This window comes from Bemisia tabaci, chromosome 3, assembly GCF_918797505.1.
Source record: "Bemisia tabaci chromosome 3, PGI_BMITA_v3".
NCBI lineage: Eukaryota > Metazoa > Arthropoda > Insecta > Hemiptera > Aleyrodidae > Bemisia > Bemisia tabaci.
Genome location: NC_092795.1, coordinates 37912573 through 37938714, shown reverse-complemented (window position 1 = coordinate 37938714; position 26142 = coordinate 37912573). Strand labels below are relative to the sequence as shown.

The 26142-nt window shown below is 38.8% G+C and overlaps 3 protein-coding genes across 7 annotated transcripts in view; 2 read left to right on the top strand and 1 right to left on the bottom strand.

Annotated features, from left to right (window-relative positions):
* The window catches only part of LOC109039763 (uncharacterized), a 102939-nt gene extending 91852 nt beyond the window's left edge, over window positions 1–11087 (top strand). The window contains exons 8-9 of the mRNA XM_019055411.2: window positions 1705–3765; window positions 7869–11087. Coding sequence (XP_018910956.2) covers window positions 1705–3765; window positions 7869–8009 — 2202 coding nt within the window. The 3' untranslated portion in view covers window positions 8010–11087. The remainder of the gene's footprint in view (window positions 1–1704; window positions 3766–7868) is intronic.
* A 1328-nt stretch (window positions 11088–12415) lies between these two features.
* LOC109039759 (uncharacterized) lies at window positions 12416–16174 on the bottom strand. Its single transcript, XM_019055397.2, has 3 exons — window positions 15633–16174; window positions 14532–14817; window positions 12416–12993 (listed from the first exon to the last, which is right to left on the bottom strand). Exons 1-3 carry the CDS (start codon window positions 15639–15641, stop codon window positions 12860–12862), a joined length of 429 nt encoding a protein of 142 aa, XP_018910942.2. The 5' UTR covers window positions 15642–16174; the 3' UTR covers window positions 12416–12859.
* Window positions 16175–17092: 918 nt separating this feature from the next.
* Window positions 17093–26142, top strand: part of LOC109039764 (uncharacterized) — a 66471-nt gene continuing 57421 nt past the window's right edge. Inside the window, exons 1-3 of one of the 5 annotated variants that reach the window (XM_072298319.1) lie at window positions 17093–17605; window positions 18457–18680; window positions 20441–20548. In XM_072298319.1, coding sequence (XP_072154420.1) covers window positions 18572–18680; window positions 20441–20548 — 217 coding nt within the window. In that variant the 5' untranslated portion in view covers window positions 17093–17605; window positions 18457–18571. The other 4 variants (XR_011899552.1, XR_011899551.1, XR_011899553.1 and 1 more) reach the window with 4 other exon arrangements.

Genomic DNA, 26142 nt, shown 5'->3' with positions numbered 1-26142 from the left:
GTTGGCCGATCGCAATCCGAAATTCACCCACTTTCTATCGACTCACGGGCGAACAATGGGGAATCTCCCGATCTGGCACCCGGCTCACCCGCATTTGCTCAGCTGTTCCGCCGCCGCGCCGCGCCGCGGGTCGAAAATATCCCGCTCCGACATTCGCACATGATAATGACTATGGTCGGCGTAAACATACGGATATACGGATTTATAATGGAGCGTGGAATCCGGAAAAACTTCCAAGCAGCGCTGCCGAATATTCCGCCGAGCTCTGCGATCTTAGGGACTTCCGCGCGAGCAGTCGCCGTTATTTGGCAAATCCCTGCGGCCTTCCGCGCCACACGCTTGGCAAATAAAGAAGTCGGTGTGGTAATTGTTATTTTGAACTCGGGAAGGAATGTTTGAGTACGAGATTAAGCGTGGAAGGTGAAGGCGGAATTGTAGTCAAATGCGGTTCTGCGCTTTGTTGAGATTGCCGCGACTTTCAGAGAGGGTTGAATCCCTCTCATAGGGGTGTTAAGGGGTTACAAAATGTGTGCCGTTTATGCCTCTCCTGGGACACAAATGCAAAAGAAGGTCATAGGCATGTTCCGGTGGGATTTGAAGCTAAAGTGTTCAAATCCTAGAGATTATCCTTGATAATGCCGCATAATGCTTATTAATATAAAAAATTCGGGGAATAACTTGAACTTTATGAGGAAACGTAAACTATTATAGACTGACGCCATCCATTTAATAGCGGGGGTGATCTTGAGGTATTGCGTCTCTGCTTTCTTTAAAAACTCATTTCTCACACACAAATGAGATAAAGCGCCATTAGCCGAGGAAGATAGGCTAGTCACATCTAGTCGTAGGGCCCTGGAGAGCACTGATCAAAAATCCTACTTGGAATACAAGTCACTTTTTATTGAAAGTATGGATCTCCTTATCGTTTATCGGTAGCCCACCACATAGTTCGCAGGAGTTCCGATTCATACTTTTTTGAAGTGCAAAAGTTATCATGGAACCGCGTTAAAAACATACATACATATAAACCGCTTTCATAGCGCCCTTTGGCGCTCTACGACACTCAGCCGCCAAAGCACCCTATCCTCCCAAAGCCCTCCAGGGAGTCGGCACTTCCCTCTTTTCGTCTAAAACCCCTTGTCGCCACCCTTTCACTGGGCGTCCCCTTCGTTTCTGCCGAGGAGAAACCCAATCAAGTATCTTCTTCGGCAGCCCCTCTTCCGTCATCTTGTTAACAGGACCACGCCGTATTAAAAACAGCTCCTCAAATGTCAAGGCCTCCACAGACCGTAAGACATGGGGGAACTCAGCGTCTGAGGATCACCAATAATTGCGACTGTTTCCATACACTGGAAAAAAAACCAAATTGGATCTAGAGTCCAGACTCTTAAAAACATCGACAAGAAAAATGACTCTTGATTCAATCAGAATCTAACTTAAATCAATAACCAAGCCTCCTAATTTAAGCGGATTTCGTCTTGATTCAAGCAAAAATCCGATTGAATCAAGAGTATTTTTTCTTGTCAATGTTTTCAAGAGTCTGGACTCTAGATCAAATGTGTTTTTTTTTTTTCCAGTGTATAATCAGATCTAAGGAAGCTTTTTGGAGTTGGTCACTGTCGTATACTCTTTGTGACAAGGTATACCTTCCAGTAATTGTTTACTATCTCTTCACTAATCCGTGCTTTTCTGTTTGTGTTTCAGGCCCTGCGCAAAGGCAGCTACGACCACCACTGCGCGATCTATTTCCTGCTGTTAGAGAAGCTCCGCTGCCAACAACGAACCCTACCTCAGGAGCCGACGGCGCCGAGTCCGATGGCTCCAGCAACGCCGAAACACCAGCTGGCCGACTTCCAGACCGCCAAGCGCCGCCCGAGCACCATCGCCGAGCAGGCCATGCGCAAGCTCAACCTCACAGGCCTCCCTTCCACCGGGCTCCTCACGGCCGAGTCCCGGAAGTCCTTCCTCGAGTCCTCCATCCGCCTTCCGCCCCAGGAGGAGCCCAAGAGCATCCTCTTCCCCCAGGACACTCGACTCCTGGACTCCAAGCCGCAGGACATCCTGGACCTCAACACCCGGCTCCTGTCGCACGACTCGACCATGCGCTTCCCGGCCACGTCCGAGTTGGTCGACATGAGCGCCAACTCCCGAGTCATCACCAGCGTGGACCCCTCGCGGCTAGGCAACCCGCCGGAGCTACTACCGGCCACCCACGAGTTTCGGCCGGAGGAGGCCTACCCGCGGCTAACCAATCAGCATCCCCCGTTCCGGGAGCCCCTCCCGGCTAATAGCCTCGATGGCACCGACATCACGAACGAGATCCTCGGACTCTACGACAGTTCCTACACGGCGCCCAAATTCGCCGCGGTCGCCAACTACCGCTACGAAATGAGCGGGAGTCACCCGTACTCGAAGCCAGAGACGGTGACGCAGCAGTACTCTTCCTCGACCGACGAAGGGGTCGAGACTGACATGGAGGAGTCGCCGGTTTCCGCCAATCAAAGGTTCTCCTACGCGTCGTCCTCGTCGAGCAGCGGACTCTACACCGGCATGCAACAACCTCAGAAGAGTCTCTCGCAACATCTGAGCTCCGACGATTCGTTATCCTGCTGCTCGAGCTCCTTTTCAACGACGGTCGACAACACTAGTTTAGATTACTATCACCCGGTTCTGACCTGTAGTTTGCCGTCCTGCACGACCGGGATGTCAAAAACCATCTCGGACAACATCGTCATCTCCACGTCTGCCATCCACCCGAACCTGTGCGTGACGAGCTACAGGCGGCACGCCCCGTCGCTGTACCAGACCCACGGGACCAACTTCAAGTCTCGGAGCTTGATGCGGTCGCCGGTCGACTTCCGGGAGGGGCGACGCGCCTCCGACGGGCTGGTCGCGCAGCAGGGCGACGACACCTCCTCGAGGCAGACTTTCGGCGGAGTGGTCGCCTTCAACAGCCAGAAGCTCAACGAGTCCGGGAAGACCAAAGGCGTCATGGAATTGAACTTGGTCCAGAAGGAACACAAGATGCTCAAGTCACTCTATCAAACCTCGCTGACCCAAGAGGAGCTGCTCCAGAAGCAGAAACAGCACAGCGAGTACAGCCAGAAGAAAGACCTGACGTCGTCTTGGTGCTCCTTGGCTCAAGAACGTTCCCCACTCCCGACGCCGAAGAAGTCGGTCCCCGAGAACTTCCAGCCTTTCCCTCCAGCCAACGACATCGAGCCGAACGTGGGGAAAACCACGCTGCACCAGCAGCTTTTCCAGCACCGCCTGCTCCAGCAGAAACGGCAGATCCTCCAAAAGCAGGGGGCGTTCCAGTCGTCCTCGATCGAGAACCCGGTGCAGAACATCCTGCAGTCTTCACCCATCGGCCTCTCCCGAAGACAGATGCTCCGTCAGGCCTCCTACAAACTCGCTCAACAGACCCAGATCGTGCCGCCGATCCAGGCCGGCTCCGACAAGGACTTCCCGACCATCCTGGAGGACTGCACAAACGGGTTGAAGTCCCCGTCCCGTGGCGCCCCCTACCAGCAACTGACGTACGACGAGGGCGCGCTCCAGAACGTCCTCGACTCTTGTAACGAGCAGCTCTGGTCGAGTCTTCCTAACTCGCTCGCCTCTTGCCAGATTGACTCCCCGGCCCCTCGCTTTGCCTCCGGGTGGAGTTCGTCACCCCCGGTGAACGAGACGGAATTGCTCATCAGCAGCAGTCTGTGGCAGCAGCCCATCTTCGCCACGACTCAGTCAGTCCTTGCATGGAACCAGGTAGCCCCCAAATAGAGTTTTAGTGTTTTGTCCCGTTGGATGTAGGCACGAGGATACCTCCCGTATCCATGTGTCCATTAGGTAGTTGTCTATTAGCATGGGTGTTGTAGCACGGTGCACGGTAATATATCAGTGTTGAAATTCAGCAATTTAAATTTTATTTTAAAGGTCATTCACCAAAATAAAGTGAGTTTTTGAAGGAAGTTAAAGTCTCTAGAATTTTGATGCTGAGCCCGATAGTAAGCCATTTGCAATTTTAGACTTCTTCAACATTCAATCGATGTCGTTGTTTTTGTTATAACTGTAAATTAATTTTCTAATAAAGAGACCTGTACAGATTTACATGAAACCAGTCCATTTAGTCTGATTTTAAAACCCACTCCCCGTGTAGCCATACTAAATTATACTTCCCATTGACTATAGTTAATTTTGTTTCATATCATGCTGGTAAATTAGCTTCTTTTTTAATTTTTCTCTCGTTACCCGATTCAATGGTGCGTGACATTACAGTTGATGAAATTGTTTCTAAAATTAGTTCTTCACCGGTTTTTTTTTTTGGAAAACCATCATCGTACATAATGCATCGATTATAGCAATGTACTGTCTGAGAATTTGCGACTGACGTGATAATCATTTTTATTTATTTTTTATTAAATGTAGATATTTATAGTTAATCATAGTCAATCTATCTTTCAAAAGAAGTTCATTGATTTTTATCAGCATACTCTTTGGACAATAATATCTGGACATTGAGATACCTTGAAAGCATGACCTCAATATCATTGTTGTCCTTAGCTTATCGTTTTAATTTGTTGTGTATGTAGATATCCGTGTCATTTATCATCATCGTGGCTCTGATTGATTTTTTCGTTCTGTATGCTTGCATGTCTTTTCTTCATACCAAAATGAGTATTATTTTTATTTGTTGTTTTTGTTTTGCTTAGTTCAATTATTTTGTACCTCGTAATCACTGTAGTATTTAATGCCCTTTACACTTATTTTTCTTTTTACACCAACTAAAGGAAATGCAATCAAAAGTTCAATAAATAAATAGTTATGAAGTCGTTGTGACTATATTTAATCGCTGCGTTTTACTTTTCGTACGAATGAAACTCCTCAAAAATAACACATCCCATGTTCACCAGAACATTCTAAATATTTTAATTTTAGGTAATCAATGCAAAATATAGCAAACGAACAGTGATCATGATAATATTCTGCAGAGAATCAATCAAATGGGATACGACGAAGAAAAACATTTGCACATGTGAATTGTGAATCAATCACTAAGGTGTTTGATTCTTTTTAAATTCAAAAACGAAACAAAAAAGAAGAAGATACAAGCAGTTAGGTCTCAAAGGATCAGACGATGGATAAAAAAGAAATTCAACCAGTCGCGAGGAATGGACTCAATTGTATTTTTAATAATGGTAAAGTGAAACCGTATCATCATCATACGCGATATTATGGCATTCAATATTCTCCGAGGAAAAAATTCCGGCCAAACCAATCACAACTATCAAAATTATGCGTGTGAAAAAAAGCGATAGTATAGTCTAGTCTTCAACAAGAAATACAATTAAGTAACGTTGAGAAACAACTCGATAAGCGAAGGGTCGAAAAATTGTATTCATAAATTAATTGATTCAAAAATTAAAATCTGAACTTAAAGTATAATAAAGCACAAGATACAATACATGAATAGAAAAAAAAGCAAGCAAGCAAAAAAAAAAAGAGGTTAAGATGCTTCAAATCAAAGTGACGCTACGCGGCTCCATAACCAGACGACCGCTTGTGAACAAGTTTTCAAATTATGGAAAAGAAAAAAAAAGAAAAGTTCTTACACATTCAGTAGAAATCAAGTAACAGCTAAAATCGCTAAAAAAAAGCATTAAAAAAGCCAAGAGAGGGGGAAAATACTGACAGAATAAGACCTCAAATTCGATCAAGGAGTGCACTTATTATTCGGCACTGTGTTGAAAGCCTTCAAACTAGTAGATAGGCAACTAGTCCTACCGCTCTGCAACTTAGTCGAGAAATCTGTGAAAGGAGACCGTGAGATGGCTGTATCGTTCTTTGTTTTAGGATTTGAGTTTATATTTAATTTAAAAATTTGAGGATTATTGTACTTAAGAATTGTTGCCGATTCAGAAAATCTAAAACTAAATGTACAATTACGTGAAAATCTTAGGTGGCCAATTTGAATAAACAATTTAATAATTAAAATCAGCATCGATAATGATCTATGCTCAAAAAAAAATTATTGCCATCTACTGCTCGTTTTAGATAGCCGCCAGGTAGACAACAACCGACTATATAACAGCCGATCGATTTTTTCAACGAGTGAAATTCATTTGAAAATGTTCTTTAACAACTTACCTGTTTATGTGTGGGATGAATTCTGCTAAATAGGGAAAGGATACGTACATAATTATATCTAAACCTGATCACGTTTCGATCATGGAACCTCATTTTTAAAACGTCACAAGAAAATAGGTAAAATACGTGTTAAAGAGATACTACAGGAGGAAATTAAGAACATTCAGAGATTTTAGGCTTTGAATATTACGATCAAACGAAACGATTGTGTAATACGAATCCCGTTATTCCTTTTTGACGCTGCCAACAGATATTCTGAGGTAAGTAAAGTAACAAGTCCATGAAATATACATGATTTGCAGACTTAAAAATTACTTTACATTTTTTAAAATTAATATACTTTTGAGAGGTAAATTTGTGTGTTAATTGAGTGCATTTACACCTGTAGCTCATCATGCCCAACATTTTTTATGAGTTCCAGAGTTTGACTAACTTAAAATGAGTTCGTTTCTTCAAGAAAGCACATGATTAGTGTACTTGCAAGTCTGTATGCTATTGAAAATGTTATTGTGTTATTTAATTTCTTTTAAAACTTTGCATGATTTATTTTTCGTATTTACTACATTAACCTAATGGCTTGTGTAAGATTGTCGTAACTATCTCCCCTGGGAGTCAGAATGGGTTCAGAAACGAGTTCTCTGAGTGAGGTGGAGGAGGAGTTTTCAGACTTCCAGTTTCTGAAGGTGGTTATTACGGAAAGAATAAAATTAGTGCGGGAGATGGTGGATACCAAACAAGCTATCGTGCATGACACGACGAAACAATTTGTCGACGGTGAAGCTGCAAAAACGCGTATCTCGGTTGCGGTATTTCAAGATCTCCGCTACTAATTTATTTTTTGAGAGGAGACCGAAGCAACATCACGGCTTGAAGTTTTCACTGAATTTTCTTCATAAAGAGAAGAAAAGCAGGTCTTCGATTGGGTTCCTCCCGGAAGGCGACGGCGTTGACGTCCTGTGAAAGGTTGGTGGCAAGGGGTGGAGGAGGAGATCAGAAGGTGCCAATTGCCTGATGATCTCTGGGAGGATAGGGGGCAATGGCGATTGGGCGTCGCAGAGCGCGAGGCGGCGCTATAAAAGCGACTTTATGTATGTAGAGAAGAAAAATCACTGAGATTTTCAAAAAATGACGTTCGGCAGTTTTCCATGTAGAGGATAAAGTAAGAAAGGACTGCTATGCAAAGGAAAAATGCCATATGAACATTCAGGAGGTGCCAAATTTTCTTCGATAAAATTTTTCTTTTGGAGGAAAATTATGAATATTTTTCTTTGAAATCCTCTGACACTGTAGATCAAATTACAAACAAAATCATCTGAGAAATTGACATAAAAATATTCGAAAATTTTCCTGAAAAGTCATGATTTGCGGGAGGAAATTTGGCAACGCCTGAAGGCTCATACGGCGTTTTTCCTCAGCACGGCAGAGGAAGTCTGCAGCGCCGCAAACCGAGATACGCAATTCTGCAGTTTCACCATCGTTATATGGTAAGTTCATATTTCAAGAATGACACGAGATAGGTCACCGATGAGGGTCATATGTACATTGGGTTCCTCCTCGTAAGAAACGCAGAGGGTGTCTTCTCCCGAGAAATTAAAAACAAACTTGTATTACACAAAAAGATTCAATATTTTCCGAAAAAGAAGAATGAATTATTGATTGGCATGCTCTACGATGTAGTCAAATGCACTTTGTCTCTAGCCTCATCGATATATTTTTGTTTCCAGCAATCGGGTGGAAACTTGGGTCTAAGTGGATACAAACCGTCTACGCATGCACACTCTTGGAGCCCCAGTGTGACACCCCCCATGCAGCCAGTCAGCGAAAGCCCTATCCTTGAGCTCACCGAGCAGATGGAGTCCATGTAAAGTTGCCTTCCTCCAAGAGTCAACACTGTCTAAACGAACATCGAACCCTCTCGTTAGATTGATGTAACAAATGGGAGGCATTTCCACGAACCTAGATTGAATATATCGAAGCAGCGGCTGCCGATCGTTGGAATTTTGTTTTTGTCGGGCGTAGATGGTACATTGGTAGCTTACCTACATGGCGCAGCGTGATTGGTCGGCTGTATCTTATCGCTCTGTCGTGCCTATGACGAGTTGAATCGACGGCATGCCATTGGGAAATCAAGAGGTACCTTTACCTTGTCGTCAATTCTATCTGCAGCCTGATTGTTATGTCGGCTGATATGTCGACTGATATGTCGGCACGACAAGAATCGAAAATCGATATATTACACAGCGCAGATAGGGCTTATCGTGCCACGAAAGCCGGTTAAAGTTTCATCAATCAGGCTGCATATAGGTACGACGAAGCAGTGACAAGACGCAGCCGAACGATCACACTGCGAAATTTAAGCTAAGTCATATGTGTCCACCCGAGAAACATAGAATGTCAATAATCGGCCTGCAGGACAAGAATTGTGTGTTGCTCTTTGATCGAGCTCATGTGAAACAGCTGTCTCCTGGTTTTGTGGGGATATATTTGGGATTTATGATTGAGTTAACTCTACAGCACTCGTTTGGGATCTGAGCTGTCTTATTTTAACCACTCAAAACATGATTTTCTGAATATGTTTAATAATTCCAATAAGTTAATGTGGAGAAAATAGCTAGCTCATCCAACCTAAACTATTGCTCTGAATTTATCACACTTAATTATTTTAGCTTGCTCAGTGGCCGTCCACCAAATATGGTATAACGCTCTGGGGGGCGAGAGGAGAGAGAAGGGTACCTGCGCTTGCGTTATAGTTGCGTTAGATAGAGGAGGGCAGGCTTACATAACGCGTTACAGAACGCTACGCTTCGTTCGTATTTATGCGATGTTATTCGTAGATCTACTTAAGATGAAAAATTGACGGGCGGTGGAAATTTTTCATCCGAAATTCATCACCAAACGCTAATTTGAAGGGGACAACCTTTACAAAAGCGTCACATAATTCTTTTAAGGGAAAACACCTGCTTACCGCGTGCATTCCGAGTTAGAGGGGGAAGTAAAAAAAAAATCTGATTTTCAGCGTTGCACATTTTATGAACGGCCCTATGGCTTCATGATCAAAAGAAAGAAAATGGCCATGACTACTTCCCGCTTTTCATACTCATTTATATCAACATTTTCAGAGAGGCCTTCCCACTCTTAAAAATTATATCCATTTGCCAACTTTATGAGTTGCTAAAAAGGTCCTTTTATGAAGAGAACGCCTATTAATGGGCGTTTATTCCTTACTTTAATGGCAACCTTTAAAAAATCGGAGCTACCGGGAGAGGCTAAATAATGGGTCACAACATCAATGGTGGGGAATCGAGTTTTATTCAATGCAGTTGATTTTTTAAAGTATTTGTGTATACAGTCTTTATGTTACGAAGAACGTTTGCATTTCTACTTAGATCAATTACTTTATTCCTATGAGAAGCCCAGTCAAAGTACTTACTTGTCAAGTTTCATTTTAATGTAAACCATCAGAGAACTATCTCTAGCAATAAATGACTTCATTCCTTAGAAGTTCCGCACACGTATCATAACTTAAATTGTATTTCATTATTGTAGGTGTAAGTTAAGTGCAAATCACTATTTTTCCACTGTCCTTTCGACACTAAATCTAGCGAGACACTTGCTCAAGCTGAAACATTTTTCAAGCTGTTGTAACATTCAAATATATTAATATCGCCTATCAATGGAAAACTTTACAAATTAAACAGGGTTCATTCAACAGCTAATGTTGAAATCTCTAGATGCGCACATCTTCTACAAATTTAGCATTTTTTACTCGTATTCTTCACTGACTCACCAATTTTTATATGAATGAAAGACAATAATTTCAGTTTTTAAATTTGTACATAAGTCGATATTGAGCTCGGCGTTTTCATATTGAAAGTAACACAACTGTCAGTTGCTCTCAGTTTTTTTTTCATTATTATTATTTTCGATCCGTTTAAATATTTCTAAGAAGATCTTGTATTTAAGCCCCATTTCATGGTTTTTAAAGTCTAAGTCCAAGCACCATCCATTCACTTCTATGTCTTGTACGTTAAGAATAAAATAATGCATAAATTGACCGTGATATATCTTTTGAAGTAGTGGACAGAATCATTCTTTTTGAAAAAAAGAGAGTTTTCATTTCATAAATCTCTGACGCAGAAGCATTCGCTTCCCATTGGACAAAATTAAAATTTTTCACTTATGCATGGCATGGTACTTCATGACTAGCCAGTGCAGTTACATCCGATTAAAACGATTTTGTACATAATATTAGTAGTTTTTATTATTTATTCACTTGTTTTTTGATTTTGTTTTTTTTTTATCTTATTACTTTTTTACCGTTTTCAAAATTGGCGTGTCTTTCAGTACCTTTAGAGAGGCTCAAAATGTTACCCGATGCCCACCTTTCTCTCAATTGTACGTAAAAATGAAGAATAATGATGATTCTTATTCTGAGGAGATTGATAACCTGCTTGACTTTTTCAAATTTTTGTAAGACTATTGGGCTGGGAATATTTAGCTGCTATGTGGTAATTTCTGGAGGTGCGCTGGTTTCTCAAAAACCCACTATCGCATTTTGTATAGTTACTCGTTTAGAATGTTAAACTTAACTCAAAATTGCGTGTTGTATAATCCCAAAATACATAGCCATGACGTAATAATCGCGTACTCGTGTTCCACTATACAGAAATTGTTTTTAAACCAGCAGAGCTGGTAGTCTTTTTGTTATTCAATTCCAGTCCATCTTGATATCCTTTTTTTTCTAAAATCGACTTATTCAGTAGAGTAGCATTTTTTTTTTTTTACAAGTAGCCTTGTATGTGTTTAAATCTGTTGAACAGTTGTTAGCGTTATATTGAAATGATTCTCATATTGTAAACATTTTTGAACTTGTAAATGATACTTAAATGACAATGAAAAGAGAAAAAATCAAAGAAAATAAAGTGATAACTATGATACAACGATTCTGAGTATGGTATTTTCTTCATTGTGTCCACTCAGGTTTGTTATACTTCGAAGTTCAAATCAAATTCTTAAGATGAATTGAAGCATATGAATGATAAAATCGTAAAATCGAAATTAGATGCTAAAATCATCGAAAAATGTTAAATTTTACGCAGACTCTCTAAAAAATTATTCCGTCTATTTTACTTCACTAAATTGAATTGGACCTCCATTAGAACTCAAATCACAGCCTTAGGACGATTTTGTATCAGATTGTTATTCTTGTAAGAGTCTTAAATTAAGCCTGAAGTATACATCCGATTCCGCCTCATTATTGAAATGACGATGAACGATTAATTTGATGACATTTTCCTTGTCAACTCTCGCCGAGGCCCTTTGCCAGGAAATCAAGCAACCAATCGTGAGGTAATAGCTTATCGGTTGCTTTCTGCAAAAAGGAGTAAAAATGTCAGACTTTTACAATTGTAAAATATTTTACGGTGCTTAAAGCTCGATAAATTAGGCATCATGCTGACGTCACTACTGTCAAGTAGTGACTTGCCTCCCCCCCACCCTCAAAAAAAAAAGTCCCTATCACCAAGAATAAACTGAATATTTCAGGAACAAGAGCAGCTAACTTGTAAAAATTGAACGATCAAGAAGACGAGTTATAAAAACGCCTCCAGTCAGCAAGGATACTTTTCTTTATACTTGGATGGCGTTACAATACAATTATACACATCCAAAGTTTTAGCAATATTTTATGCGTGGGGAGTTTTTCTTTTAAATTTGATGTTTTTATACTGATACAATCGAGAAAAATTAATTTAATTTTTTTTATAAGATGGTTTCCCTCAAATTTTGCAATTGTTTGAGAACACGTGTGTAAGTATATGTGCAGCTTTGATCGCAGCATTTGCAATTCCTTTAATTTTTTTCCAAATGTCATACAATCAAAATCAGTCGGATGTACAAGCTTTCATGAAATGATAAGTGACTACCTGCTAATATATCAGTGCCATTTTTACTTGACTATTAACATGTTCGGTTATTTTCAGGGAATCAGGGAAATTTACCTTTGCTTGAATAGCGTTTAAAATTTCCTACGTCCAAATCCTAATTTTGTAAGTTTCTTCCCCCAATTTAATTTTTTTATTATTTTTTAAAAAATGTTTTGCAATCCTGTATGGTAGACTCCGTCTTCACTGTTAGATTGTATATGCTTCCTTGCAGAATCTTTCAGTATTTCTTTTCTTTAAATATATGTATCTAGACAAGTTTTAATTGGAAGTTTAGTTGCTTCCTAAAAAGCAAAATGATAATCTTAGAGATAAAAAAGACACATAACTAAAATTAGAAATTCAACTTTATTGTTTGGATATTGTTTCATTCATTATTTTTAGCCAATTTAAGTCACGGACAAATTAAAGTAAACACATTCACACATCAACAGTTCGCAACTAAATCCGAAACACTCAAGAGCTTCCAAAAGTTATTGATTCAGACGTTTAAAAATCAACCTGGATCATAAGCTTGTCTCAGTGAAATTATTAATAAAAATTGAATCGCCATTTTTTTCGTCTGTTTTAATAATTTTCTATCATCGAAAGGATCAAACTGATGTTGGATAAGGCTACGCATTGCAGTCCTTTTACAAAATTACCGAGCAATTTCCCTCTCCCGATCTCATCAAAAACAATATTACCAATCTCTTTTTCAGCGAAAAGTCAGTTCGCAATCATGTTATGATTTCGGTAGCTTTTCTTTCATATTATACACGCCTCTCTTCCTTTCACAAATGGTTTCTGGACGTTCTTCGGAGGGGCATCTTCGTCCAGTTATGCTGCTGCTGAATGTTGATACCTTTAAAGCTCTTTGATTCACCTCCGTAATTTACAAATTCATCCTCGATAGGAATGGCAAATCCTAAAACATAAGTGGAAAAAATAGGAGAAGAAAAAAATCCGTCGAAAAGAACTTTTTCGTATATATAAAAAAATCGACTTGGTCACCTAATGATAATAAACTATTAAGAAATAATAACAATAAATTGAACTGTGAAGCTCTCACCTGCCTTTAGTGTCTTCACTATGTATAGGAAGTATAATTGTATAATTTTATGTAAATTTACTCTTCGAATGAAGCACCTTGTCCCATTTGTAAGATTTATGTTGGAAACGTCTGAGCAAAACATAAAAATAGTCATAAATATATAGAGAAATTCAACCAGTCGTATTACATATGTACATACGTATGTACAATAATATCAATATCTGTAACAAGGATATTTTTGACTTGCAAATTTAAATATCATAACAACTGACATTATTACAGTTGATATTTTGTTTCAAATCGATTAGCCAAACGACTAATGTGTCTTGTTGTAGTTTCTTTATAAATAAATAATCTTTCGACATCCATACCTAAGGACGATGAATTAAAAAAAAAAAAAAAAAAAAAAAAATGCGTATCTCTGTGGAAGTGCGCTTTAACATCTACCTCTGTTTTATTTTTTAAAGGAGGCCAAACCAAAATCATATTTGAAATTTTCCCAGAAATTTCTTTAGCTAGAGTAGAAGGATCACAGAAGTTCTCTGAAAATGACTTTTCTTTTGTAGTTCGCGTATTATAGAAAATGAACACTATAACAGGGAGCAAATTCATGAGTCATGCGTGTATTAAAACGTTTGAAGAGAAAAATAAAAAGTTTCATCCTCGGAAATTTTTTTGAGAGCGCCTACGACAGGAATTAGAGGTGTCGACTGATGGACTTTCATAATACGGAGCTCAAAACCCCGTACATTTAGAGCCATAGTAGCATTGATAACCGTCATCGGGTGGTAACGTTAACTTTTTCAGAGACAATACATTACAACGAATAAATACTCTCATGACATGTGAAGCAGCTGCAGAAAAAAATTTAGCATTAGAATCATTAGATTACTTATAATCAGACGATTAAAAAGCGCCTTCATTTAGAGGTGATACCTACCAACACTCAGATGCTGTTACATTTACGTATCCAAAGTTCAGCAAGATATGGAGGAAGCTTTAATTACATTTCAGGGAATTGCACTGATAATACTCGTTTACAGGGTTGCAATTTTTCATGAAAAATAAATCTTGAAATTTCCTAAATATATGAAAAATATATTTCGAAATTAAATTAAAAATTTAATTAAAGGCGACCGGTGGTTATAGTGTTTTTTAAGGCATAATGCATACCCAGCCCCTGTAAATGTTTCATATTTTTCACAACTTGGTGAAATTTCATGAAATATTCCACGGAAATTTTCAATATTTCATATTTTTCGTTTCACCCGTGCAACACTGCCCGTATATAACTATACATTTACTTTTTTAAAATGCTTCTTTTTCGTATATCATGCCATTTTTGGAGAGAAATGTTACTCAATCCAGTTCCAGTCTTACGGAGGGCTATTCTATCTAATTCCCACACTCACCTGCACTAATGCCACTGTTAATTGTTCCAGTGATGGTGTTGACACCAGTGGCGACATACGGCACAACGCGAACAATACGTCCAAAAAGGGGAACCACGGTAGCCAGGGCCGACCATAACAGCGCCTGCGTCGGTTGGTTCAAAATCAGGTTTCTGTCAAGCAGGACGCCATCTAGGTGTTTGGGTGGTGCATCAACGGAACGAACTTGTGTCGCCGTGTCTTGTCCATGCAGGCTAATTGTCATCGCATGGCACGTCGTGAGAATTAAGAGCAGAGGTTTAAAATCCTGTGGGAGACAATCATGACTTCAATAAGAAACACAAGTGGCGACTAAATATTGAGAGTGATTTACCCGTAAATCCCGATTTCTAGGCAAAAATGACAGTTAACTGCTTCCAAAATGGACTGCAGGCTGATTGTGGAAATTTCGTAAACACTATTGTAGACCAAGAGGACAAAATGGATATGGAGGGATCCTATTGGTGGAAGCGGGTGGTTGCAATGGACAATGAAGGTAGGTAATAGACGAACTAACAGCAACCTTCAAGAGACCCTTTAGTTAATCCTTCATTTACCCACTTAGTCTGTAAGATCCACCCATCTCAACCAATATAGGATAGCTTCATACTACCTACGTATTCTTTATCTATCGTTTTGTCCATCAATTTCAAAAATCAGCCTGCAGGTATTGTTTCCGCGAATTTCTGATTTATATTCTAAAAGCGCATATATGTAAACAATATTCCCTTAAAAACACATAAGTCTTCATCTCTGGATTTTTGCGTTTTCCAGGGTTGAGATTGTCATTCTTGTTAAATATTTATTAAATGCTTACCAGTATGAGCGGCCTCATTTTGATATCACCTGTTGTCTGGAACACCAGCCCTTTTCCTAAAAAAAAGCCCTCACCTAGCTGGCCCAGCCCCCAGTTCACGTCCTATGTGATTTTATATTTCCTTCCTCTTTAATTTATCCTCTTTTTCACTTTTTTCTCCATGAAAAAAGTATACTTAACGACCGTTATTGCCGCAAAAGCAAGACTGTTCTCGTTTCCAAAATTTACTTAACTGTGAAAAAAAATTGATTAAAAAGTGAACTTACAATTTTCATTCTGCGGGTGACGTTGGAACTGCTTTAAATTCAAAATATGCCGCCGTCAATAATTCACCAAGATCAAATTTCGAGACGATATCACTTTCTGTAGTATCGGCAGATATAAATCCTCATTTCAATCACAGCACTGGGCGTGCCAACACCAGATTGCCACAAGAAACATATTGTTTTTTTTTACTTTAAACGTACAAGTAAATATTTAAAACTCTCATGTTGCATACACAGATCAATGGAGTCCTTTGAAGCAGTGCAATTTGTCACATCAGACGCGAAAATTAATTCGACCGCTGAATATCTTACAGCTTGCCAGACTATACTCCTTTAACAAGAAACTCCAGCATTCACTTTACACTTGAAAGCACTTACAAATTATCATCGGAACTATTTTAGCATAGAAGACAAAAGAAATACATCAAAAATACCACACAAATTTGTTGATGGAATGCAGTTAACAGTGAAACACGTTTCCAAACGGATATAACTGGATAGATACCGAAGAATTGAACTAGCATACCACGACAATGTGTGTTTCCCGTTGCGGGTAATTAGCTGAAGAACGTATAATTTGTCTCATTGGATAATCACCACAACCCGTTCACCGGATTGAGTAGTTCGATTATTGAACCTTCTATCGATAGTGTGTGGAATGGTATCGATCAATTTAGCTCCGTCATACAACAATTGGACGTATTTCTGTCTAGGCATATTATAACGTTAGCCGTGTTATGCATGTATTCTTATGGGTTTCGGGGTTCATGTCTTAATGGACATAGCTCCATTTGACAGAAATAGTCCAATTATCGGTCGAGACCCTTCGATAGGCCATCGATGAGGCTTTCGTGATAGCTTTGTTAGAGGGAAGCAAACCCGAAACACTTTCACTCTGATGGCCAAAGAAGCGCACTGTAAAATGCACGTTATCAGGGGTGCACTCTTGTCCTGCATGCCTACAAGGGTGGTTTTTTGAAGTCATGCGGGAATGTATGCAATATACGCGTGCAGAGCAACGTGGCAATAAGAGGATCAATCTAAAATGCAAATCGTTTAGTCGGATCTGAATTTTTATAAAGTGCTTTGGGAAGCTAAACGCTCTACATATTTTGATAAAAAAAATGTTTAAAAATATAGTTTCACGGAATAATCGAGGTCGTCCCTTTTTCATTAAAAATTTACACCCCTTTTCATCCAATTATGACAAAAAACAAGTTTTAAAATTTTGACACGTGATTTTTCCTCGTAGATTACATTACATTTGCAAAATCATGTAATTTACTCTAAAATAAAAAGTATCGATTAAAGTAGATAAGTGGCTGATCTGATAATACAAACGACTGTGTTCTAAAGGAGGGGCTCGCTCATAAAAGCTCACAAATCTTATCAATGCTGTTAATTCTTTTTTTTTTCTTTATCATCTTCGTGTGCGAAACAAAAATGTTCCTACATTTAAAACTGATAAATCAAGCGGTGTGTTGTTGTGTCTCAGTAGATCATAACTGTTGTCTCCTTTTGAAATGTAGGTTTATTGTCTCGCAGGAAGTAATATCTTTGAGCTGTGTTGTGTTATAGAGATGGATCTTTGACTTTTACTAATAGTAAATACTAGTTTCAAGTATTTAAGCAACGAATTGTGTGAATTTCACGTTGGTTGAATTTCATTTAAGACTTTTTACCCTTGATGGACCCAACGGACTTAGAGTTCGCGTGGATCTGGATTTGGAGCCTCGTATCAGGCTTCAACTTTTACCTCGCTGTTCATGTGTCGAGGGAAGTGTTTAAACTCTTAAAACCCCGAATTCAAGGAACTTAAATTATACTGGACTGTTGTTTAAAGAGTGCATTTATATCTGAAATAAGCTTCTATTGTTCAGGAATAATCAGTCTATCCTCATCTTGCACTGAGAACTTTTCAATCAGTGACCGAAGAAAAATAAACGCGGAAAATAATTGAAAGACCTACAATGTAAGATAATACCCACTAAACCAAATTTAGAGGACACTAAGTATAAGACGTGGAATGTTAGACTTTATGTATTTTATTTCTAATTTAACCAGGGCTTATAAATAGTTTATTAATACTTTGTGATTGAAATAGGTAAAACATATAAATACTTGCGATAATGTATAGTATATGATCCAAAGATCAATCAAAATGCTTGAGACGCTATGTGTAACACTAATACTCAAGTTGTTAGAATTTCTGTTTACACATCGAATAACGTTCAGCTCCAGGTTTTAGTTATTTCAGGATAAAATTGGTGAAATTGTCACGCAATTTAAAAGAAAAAAGCACAATAAAAATGCTAGCCTCTTGAATAGGGTGGTGAGGGTGGAGAGGGTGTCTCGCTGTCACTGTGACGACCTGCATATCTTCTTCTTGGTTTCGTACCGGGCACCCACTTTTCCAGTTTTGAACGCACCGCTTTCATATCAGTAGGGTTCGACCAGTAGTCCTCATCCATGTGCCTATAAGTGCTGAAGCCACTTTTGGGTGAATCTGACATATCAGGTTGCGCCCTGTTGATTAGGAAATTTTACAATAATTAGAGTTTGCAGGAGGAAGATGGAGGCTATAGCTTATGTGATACAACCTAGAGGCTTCAAGACCTCTGTGGAAATGCAACGTACAGATCGCCGTTTCCAAGGCAAAATAATATAACTTCATTTTCAGGTTGCAAAATTTTCACTCTCCAATTGTATAAAGCGAGGAAAGCAAAAAAATTTCGGACATTTCTAACTATGAAAATTGCATTGTTTTTTTTTTTAATCACACCCTACAAAATGACCCTCTTTTGATCTACAAAATGTTTACGGGAATTGCACGGTCATATTCCCTCGTTTAAAATTCATCATTTCGATCGATTTCGTAGCATTGGATTAGAGTTCCGTTCTTCAATCTGGGAGACAACGAGTTGGTTATCTCTGAAGATATGATTGCCACTTTTTCAACAATTAGGATCACTTTCGGACTGATCTTCAAATTGAAGGTAAAAGTGCTGAATGCCTTAGAAAGTGGTTATCTATGGACCACTAGACAAGGTGCGAATTTAAGCATTCTGACCTAAGATTACTTTTGAATGCTAATTCTATTGAATAATACTGAGTATACTGAAATATATGTAAAAAAATAGTCTCTAATTACTTGGGCGATAATATTTGTTTTAATGCGTTGAGACAAATAACTATAATCTTGTCAGAATGTAGAGTTTACCCGTATAAATCCAAAAATTATAGGAATGATGACCAATAATTTTACCATTTAACTTGGTTCTAGCAATATAAATATTCATGGAAGACAAAAAAAGAACTTAAATCAGAACTAAGGCCACAAATAACAAAAAAAAAAGAAAAAACAAGCAGTTCCAACGCCAAAGCGTTGGAGGGCGCTTCTTTAACACTGCGCATGCGAGGAACGTTTTCATACGGCCAAGCGAGAGTATTGCGGACGGACGATGTATAACAAATTGCCTACTTGAAGGTGATCCGGCAGCAACATACCCGCCGCTAGTCTCTGGAAAACAATAGAAAATAGTAGTTGCGTACGTTGCCAGCGAGCGCGCTGCGAGCGCATCTGTTTCAATTACCTAGCATCGAGTCGGGCCTCTAACTTTCTATTCTCTCTGACATAACCTTAAACCTTTTTTTTTTTTTTTTGCTGGTTTAGTGGCTTATATTCCGTTGGAACCTACAGCCATCGATAGACAGTATTTATTGTCCTTAGACATCATGGGATTTAGGCACATCCATGCTCCAGGCTTTCAAATTTTCAGGGATTAAGGCCGAGTGGAATCTGTTTCAACCTTAAACCTTCAACCCAGAGCCGCAAACAGCTGACGCTTGACGATTGCTTGACGATGCTGCGCCGAGAAAATGAACCAATCACAAAATAGCACAGTAATACGTCACTAAAATGAAGAGATCACTCGACTGTTCGTTATTTTTTCGAATCAATCTGAAACTACAACCTCGAATATGAGGCATTTAAGCATAACGAAGCCCCAAAATAGTTTAACCAGGTAATACGTCCGTGCGAGATTGTTATGCTTAAAAGCAAAACATTTCACGAAAACTTTTACGAATACCAGATGCAGAAAAAAATCAAATTTTCCCGGGTGTACCAGAATGGCGTCATTACCCATAAGGCAAAACGGTATGTAGTATAGTACATGTTACATCGGGGGAGTCGAACGGTTGGAAAGGGCGCATCTGGTACCCAGAAGCGCCCAAAAAATACATAAAATAAAATAAAAAGCCCGGGACGTTTCGCAGGGATCGCACCCGCATTTACAACCGACAAAAACAAAGAAAATTAGAACGACGGACACTATGAGCCTCGCCGCTTTTATTGTGAGACTGATAGTGCAACCAAAATAAACGAGCAAGTGCAACTTGAAACAAAGCACATCGAAACAGAGATTACTCATAGGTGTTCCAGCTCCATCTAGGCCCGAAAGGAAGAACTGGTGAAAAATGCTACTAAGTCCATCCACATCAGTGCGGCCTTGGTCCCCATTTAAGTTGTTTTTTTGTCAATGTTTCGGGCCAACTAAGTTGTTTCTTCTATTCATATAAGTGAATAAAACTTTGAAACTATGGTAGCACGACATATATGACACAAAATTTAAAACAAAATTAGTCAGAACAGAGCTAGAATTACACAAACAAACCCAAGAGACAAACCCAAGTTCGTTTGAGTAATTTCAGCCTTGTTCTCCACTAATTTTGCTTTGTTTTTTTGTGTCATATCCATAAATCGTTTATTAAAGGTGGTGAAATAAGTTTTTTTTTTTACTTTTCAGTGGGTCTTTTAAGGAGCTTGCGTTTTTCCGAAAGTTTGGGTTCGATAGGAGACGGGGGATTTTTAGCCAAAGCCATTGTCAGTTTGTCTGGTGGAAATGCACTATCAGGTAAGTTCTGAAAATCCTTTAGTGAAACGGGAACCGAGGTGGATTTTTTGAGTCCGGACCGATTTGCACGTTTTTTCGCGGGTGATGGTGACCTAGAACTTGATCCCTGACGTTTCCGAAACAGCATCCGTGGTAAAATAATTTGCTCGGTGGTAGCAGTCGGCGCCTGTTCTGTCAGATCTCCAATAGACGATCCGGTAGAAGCAAGGGCAACGTTGCAAGCCCATAGCAGTAATAGACCTCGCATTCCGATGTATCTAAAATTTCATGGGAAAAGTTTAAATAATCACGTGTATTATATTTGCACAGTTCTCAAAAATTCTGGAAGCATTGCATACTCAAAAAATAATTGTTCTTATTTTTAAGGATCTCCAGAATAATCATAGATTTTCAGTTACAGGTGCTGTACAACCACCAACGCTTACAATATTACAAAGATTCAGCAGTAATAGGTTACTCTATATCGCCTGTTGGATACAAAATACAAGTTTTTGAATACGTTAGCAAATTCTATTTTTCTTTCTTTTTTTCCATAAATTCAGCAAGAAAAAAATGTGATTGTACAGTTCGCACTGTTCGATTTTTAACACTCTTGTAAAATTCATTTGGTAATTAACATTTGACGACAATTTTTCAACAGCGGTTGAAACAATGTTGCAAATCCACTCGATTCTGAATTTAAAGGCATTGCAGGCATAATTTAAAGGTACTATAATTTTCATCCAGCTTTTTTTTTTAAATCTTCCTTATGCAAAGAAACACAATCATAATTATCATATTGTCTTGAATGTGAAAACCAGGTTTAACGAAGTCATATGTTTAAACTGGAACCGATACTTAAGCGTGCAGTTTCAAGCAATCATGACAGACCACGTATTCTATCTGTTTTTGCCACGTGTAATCTTGTAATCTAGTACCTAATTCATTAACCGCAATGGTAGAAACATGGCGGGTGAGATGAGAATCATTAATGAACATCGTTATTTTCGGAACTTATACGGTCGCAAGGAGGAGATGGTATTTTTCAGTTTCTTGCTTGTTCCATGTAAGCGAACGGGAGTCGGGTTTCATTCCAGTTTTCCTATGATTTTAACCCTATTTCCTGGCGTTACTAGCAGTAGAGTCCACGACAAATAACACACACCTCTAGACTAGAGTCCCTTTATACTGAGAGTCAAGACAATTTGAATCCATTTCTGATTGGTTCCCGTATTTTAGGCCTCCACAGTGTCACAAACGGGAATAAAGATTACATTTTTACCAATTGCAAAGATTATAATCTGGAATGGACCAGGGAATCACGGGTTCGGCAAGGAACAAACGGAATGAGAGGAGGAACGGAGAAAGGAATTTGAGAATGGGCCGATCAAAGATTACGAAAAACGTTCAATTTCTGTAATCTTTATTCCCGTTTGTGACATCCATGAGCCGAATTGTCTTGACTCTCAGTATAAAGGGACTCTACTCTAGACTGCGACAGAAGATTGACTGACGTCACCTTTACATGTAAAGTAAATGCGAGAATTAAGATGGCGGATCTTCTGCCGCAGTCTAGAGGTGCGTAAATTTATTTGGATTCGACTGACGCGTTATAAAAAAAATGAGCTTAAATATTACTTATTGACGAGCTCTCAATTTTATTTTGAAAGTTTTGATTATGCGTTGAATGATTGCGGAGCCACCCAATTGCTTGAAAAAGTGCACTTGAAATTTCTGATGCGGAGAGAAATATACAATGAGATTTATTGCGTTTGATTCAGGGATTCATCCATCCGGAGACTTAATGTAGTCTTAGATGAGATGATCATCTGAAAAAACTTTGTTTATATCCATCCCTCAAAGAAAAATATACAGCACTATGCTGGTATAAGATAATTGTTGGAAAATATAGGCCCCAATCCTAATTTTCATTATTTATCCACTCAGCTTATTTTTTTAATAAAAGGTGAAGCTTTATAATGATAAAGCTTCGTAACATCCGATGGCGAAGAGGAATAGGAGAAGCAAATACGAAGATAATGTAAGGGTGACGTACAGAGAGAACAGGGACATGGAAGGAGGTGCGATGAGTTAAATATGGAGAAAGATGCTTAATCTACGGCATAAGACCTTTTCACTCAGAGGAACTTCTAAAAATGGAATGGAGACTCAAGAACAATTTTTCCCATCCTTTTACTTCAGCCCAAAGCTGAGAGTTTTTAAACATGATGATTTTTTTTTTTTTTTTCTGCTGGTTTAATGGCTTCGTGTCTAGTACCTTCAGCCAACTTTAGACAATGTTTAGTGTCTGTGATCGTGAGATCTCCATGATCCAGGCTTTTCCAATTTTCAGGGATTAGGGTCGAGGAGAATCTGTTTCAGCAGATCTACTCGTCAATTCCGTGAAAATTAGACACCACCACCGGGATTCGAAACATGATGATCACCGTGAAACATTGCTCCTTGAGAAGGATTTTGGACGTACGGAAAGATTGGCAAGATCATATCAGTGACAGTTTGCGCATTTCCCGATCAAAATCAAATTAAATACACACCTCAAAGAATGGGCGCATTTATCTCAAAGTCTACGGTGGAGACGGATAAAAAAAGATTGACGGGCCCCTTCACTATTGAAATCAGTAATGAAAAAAATTACACTCTTTTATAAAACTTACCTGGAACACAGCTACAGTTTGCTCAATACATAGTGGCTGGACAAATAACGTTTATCAACTAAACTCAAAAAGTACTGCGGAGGCAGAACACACCACTGAGTTTTGGAGGATAAAATTCAGTAGACGCGCGTACGCACGTTTCATGGAAAAAAACCTCTGTCTGATGTTCACCCTCTTGCATCAAGAATGAACTTGTCGCACCTTTCATTTACATTTTACGTAGCCTTTAATCAAAATCTGTGCTGCACGCTTTTTCTGAAGCTCAGCTAACAAAGTGATGCATTCTCCATTTTTATATCCTCTGGCGAAGCTGCTGATGTGGCAATATCGAAGATCGTGATTATGGTGAAAGCATTTTCACGTCGTGGTGACATGGAAAAAAGTTCTAATGGAAATTTTCCGAAAAAAATGAACGCCTAGTGAACAGGCTGCGTCTCAAAATACACGCCGCATGGAGGCCCTGAGTTTATCGGTACAGTGTGTTAACGATAAAGAATAAGAGACTCTTCACGAATTGGGGTGTTGAGGCATAATACTGACCTATTTTTACCAATGCGATAATGCAATTGAAATTATCACCAAATTAGTGAAATATGATTATATTCTCGTCCGGCACTAGGTCAGGTCACTCGCTACCACACTGGAAAAGAAAACACATTGGTTCTAGAGTCCAGACTCTTGAAAACATAGACAAGAAAAAGGACTCTTGATTTAATCAGATTTAAGCTTAAATCAAAAGGAATCCGCTCAAATTAAGAGGCTTGGTTCTTCATTTAAGCTTAAATCTGATTGAATCAAAGGTATTTTTTCTTGTCGATGTTTTTAAGAGTCTGGACTTTAGATCCAATTTGTCTTTTTTCCAGTGGGCCACTTATAAATTCGCCGAGATATTGTTATTATATGCCTGAAATTTCCCTATAAAGATGAAGAACTCGTGTGGATCAACGTAACCGGTAACTTAAGTTTATAAACGTTAATCTTTGGAGTTAAAAAAAAATGAATTAATTTTAGTAAATTAACAAACGAAAGATTTTGTTTAATTATATGATAATATTAGTTTGTGAACTTTAAGTTAGAATATTCAGGAGTTAGGGGTAATATGAATTGTCATTCTTTTAAAAAGATCTTAGTTCATTTTCATGAATCGTTGAGGCTTTAACCAATCAAATCATGATTCGGAAAATTGACAATGCCACCATGAAAATCAGTGGTAGCTTACTACAATGGCACAAGATGCAACCCTGAACTAAAATCACGGCGTTAGAAAAACAAGCAAAACGCCTTTAGTTAGTGCACTCGTATGCGACGAACGCTACACATTTCATAATAACTCCTGAATGCAACTATGGGCTTCATGGATGTCCGTGTTACATACGCACTGAAGTGCAGGCGTTTTGACTGCGTAGACACTCACCGCTTCAAACAGTGGATTGAATCACTCAGAGAGGTCGGGCAAAATTTGGAAACTTTAAATGCTAATACTTCCGTTAAATCAAAACTTAGAAATTTTATAAATGGTGCCATTGGTTTCCTCATGAAATTTTCTTCTTGTAGCACCCCTCAAAAGTTAAAATGTGACAAAATAAACATCAAAATTCACAATTTTAGTAAAAAATTTCATGTCCGACTTTTCTAATTGACGTGATCCACTGTGCGGCGCGGCGGGTTCTACTGGAAGGATCCAAAATGGCAGAACGCTTTCAATTCTTCGTTTAGACTACGAATATCTCTGACGCACGAATATTTGCATACAGGTATAGGATGCGAGTATTTTTTGTGCTTCAGTTTTGATATCGCGATGTGCTGAGCATGATTAGTAGAGCATTTATTCATGCCGAAGAGAAGTCCTCGAGTGTAAATAAGAATGCTAAGGAAAAACGCCGTATGAACATTCGAGAGGTGTCACATTTTCTCCGATGAAATGTTCATTTTTGAGGAAAGTTATGAATAATATTTCTTAAAATTTTCAGGAACTTTAGGTAAAATTGCGGAAAAAATTATCTCGAAAATTGGAAGAAAAATATTCATAAATGTTCTCGAAAATTCGCGATTTATCAATGGAAATTTGGCAACACCTGAAGGCTCATACGGCGTTTTTCCTAGGCATTGCAGAATTGAAGGCACTGCTTCATTTAAAAAACACGAATTGAAGCCCATCACACAATAAAACGAGACTTTCAGAGAGGTTGGACTTGAAGTTTTCGACGCAAACTGAGAATTTCGATGTTAATTTCTTCACATTATTAATAGGATGCATCTTGAAGGAAATACAAAAAAATCGATGAAACTACCTCTCAATCCTCTACGTTCCGCATTAATATCGATGAGACCTTATAATGATTCCACGTTTTTTATGACTCCGCTTACTAATTTGCTCCACTGAGCGCGGATAGCGTCTGCAAAACGCCTTCACATCTGTGCGTATGCAACACGCACATCCATTGAGTCCGAATAGTTGCAGTCAGGAGTTACACTGACATTCATCTAGTGTTCGTTGCACGCGATACGGCCCCTGATTACTATTGTGCTTATTGGATGTAGGTGTCTACACTTCTCCGTTTAGGTATGGCAAAGAGCTTTTATGTTTAAACGAAGGTTATAAATTTCAACGTGTTCACGAGTAACTTTAAATATGCGAAGCAAGCTTTTTGTAATTAGAAATGAAGGAAAAAATAAAAAAAAAAAAAAAAAACAAAGCAAATTCTTTATAAAATAACTTTGAATAGGTTTATTTACAGAATTAAATTATCTAATATAAAAAGGAAACATTTGAATGTAGACAATAAAACAACAATTACAAACTTACACTAAAGAATTTGGTATGCCCTTTAGCTTAAAAAGTGCTGGAAGGTAGAGCGGAGTAAACATAATAGATTGTAACTTATTGCTCTCCTATAACAATACATCTGCTTCAACTGATAGTGAGCTAAAAATAAGCTA

Coding starts and splice junctions, on each gene's coding strand:
- LOC109039759 (XM_019055397.2), bottom strand. Junction 12,994..14,531: donor TAACAGTGGCATTAGTGCAG/GTGAGTGTGGGA, acceptor CTTATGTTTTAG/GATTTGCCATTCCTATCGAG.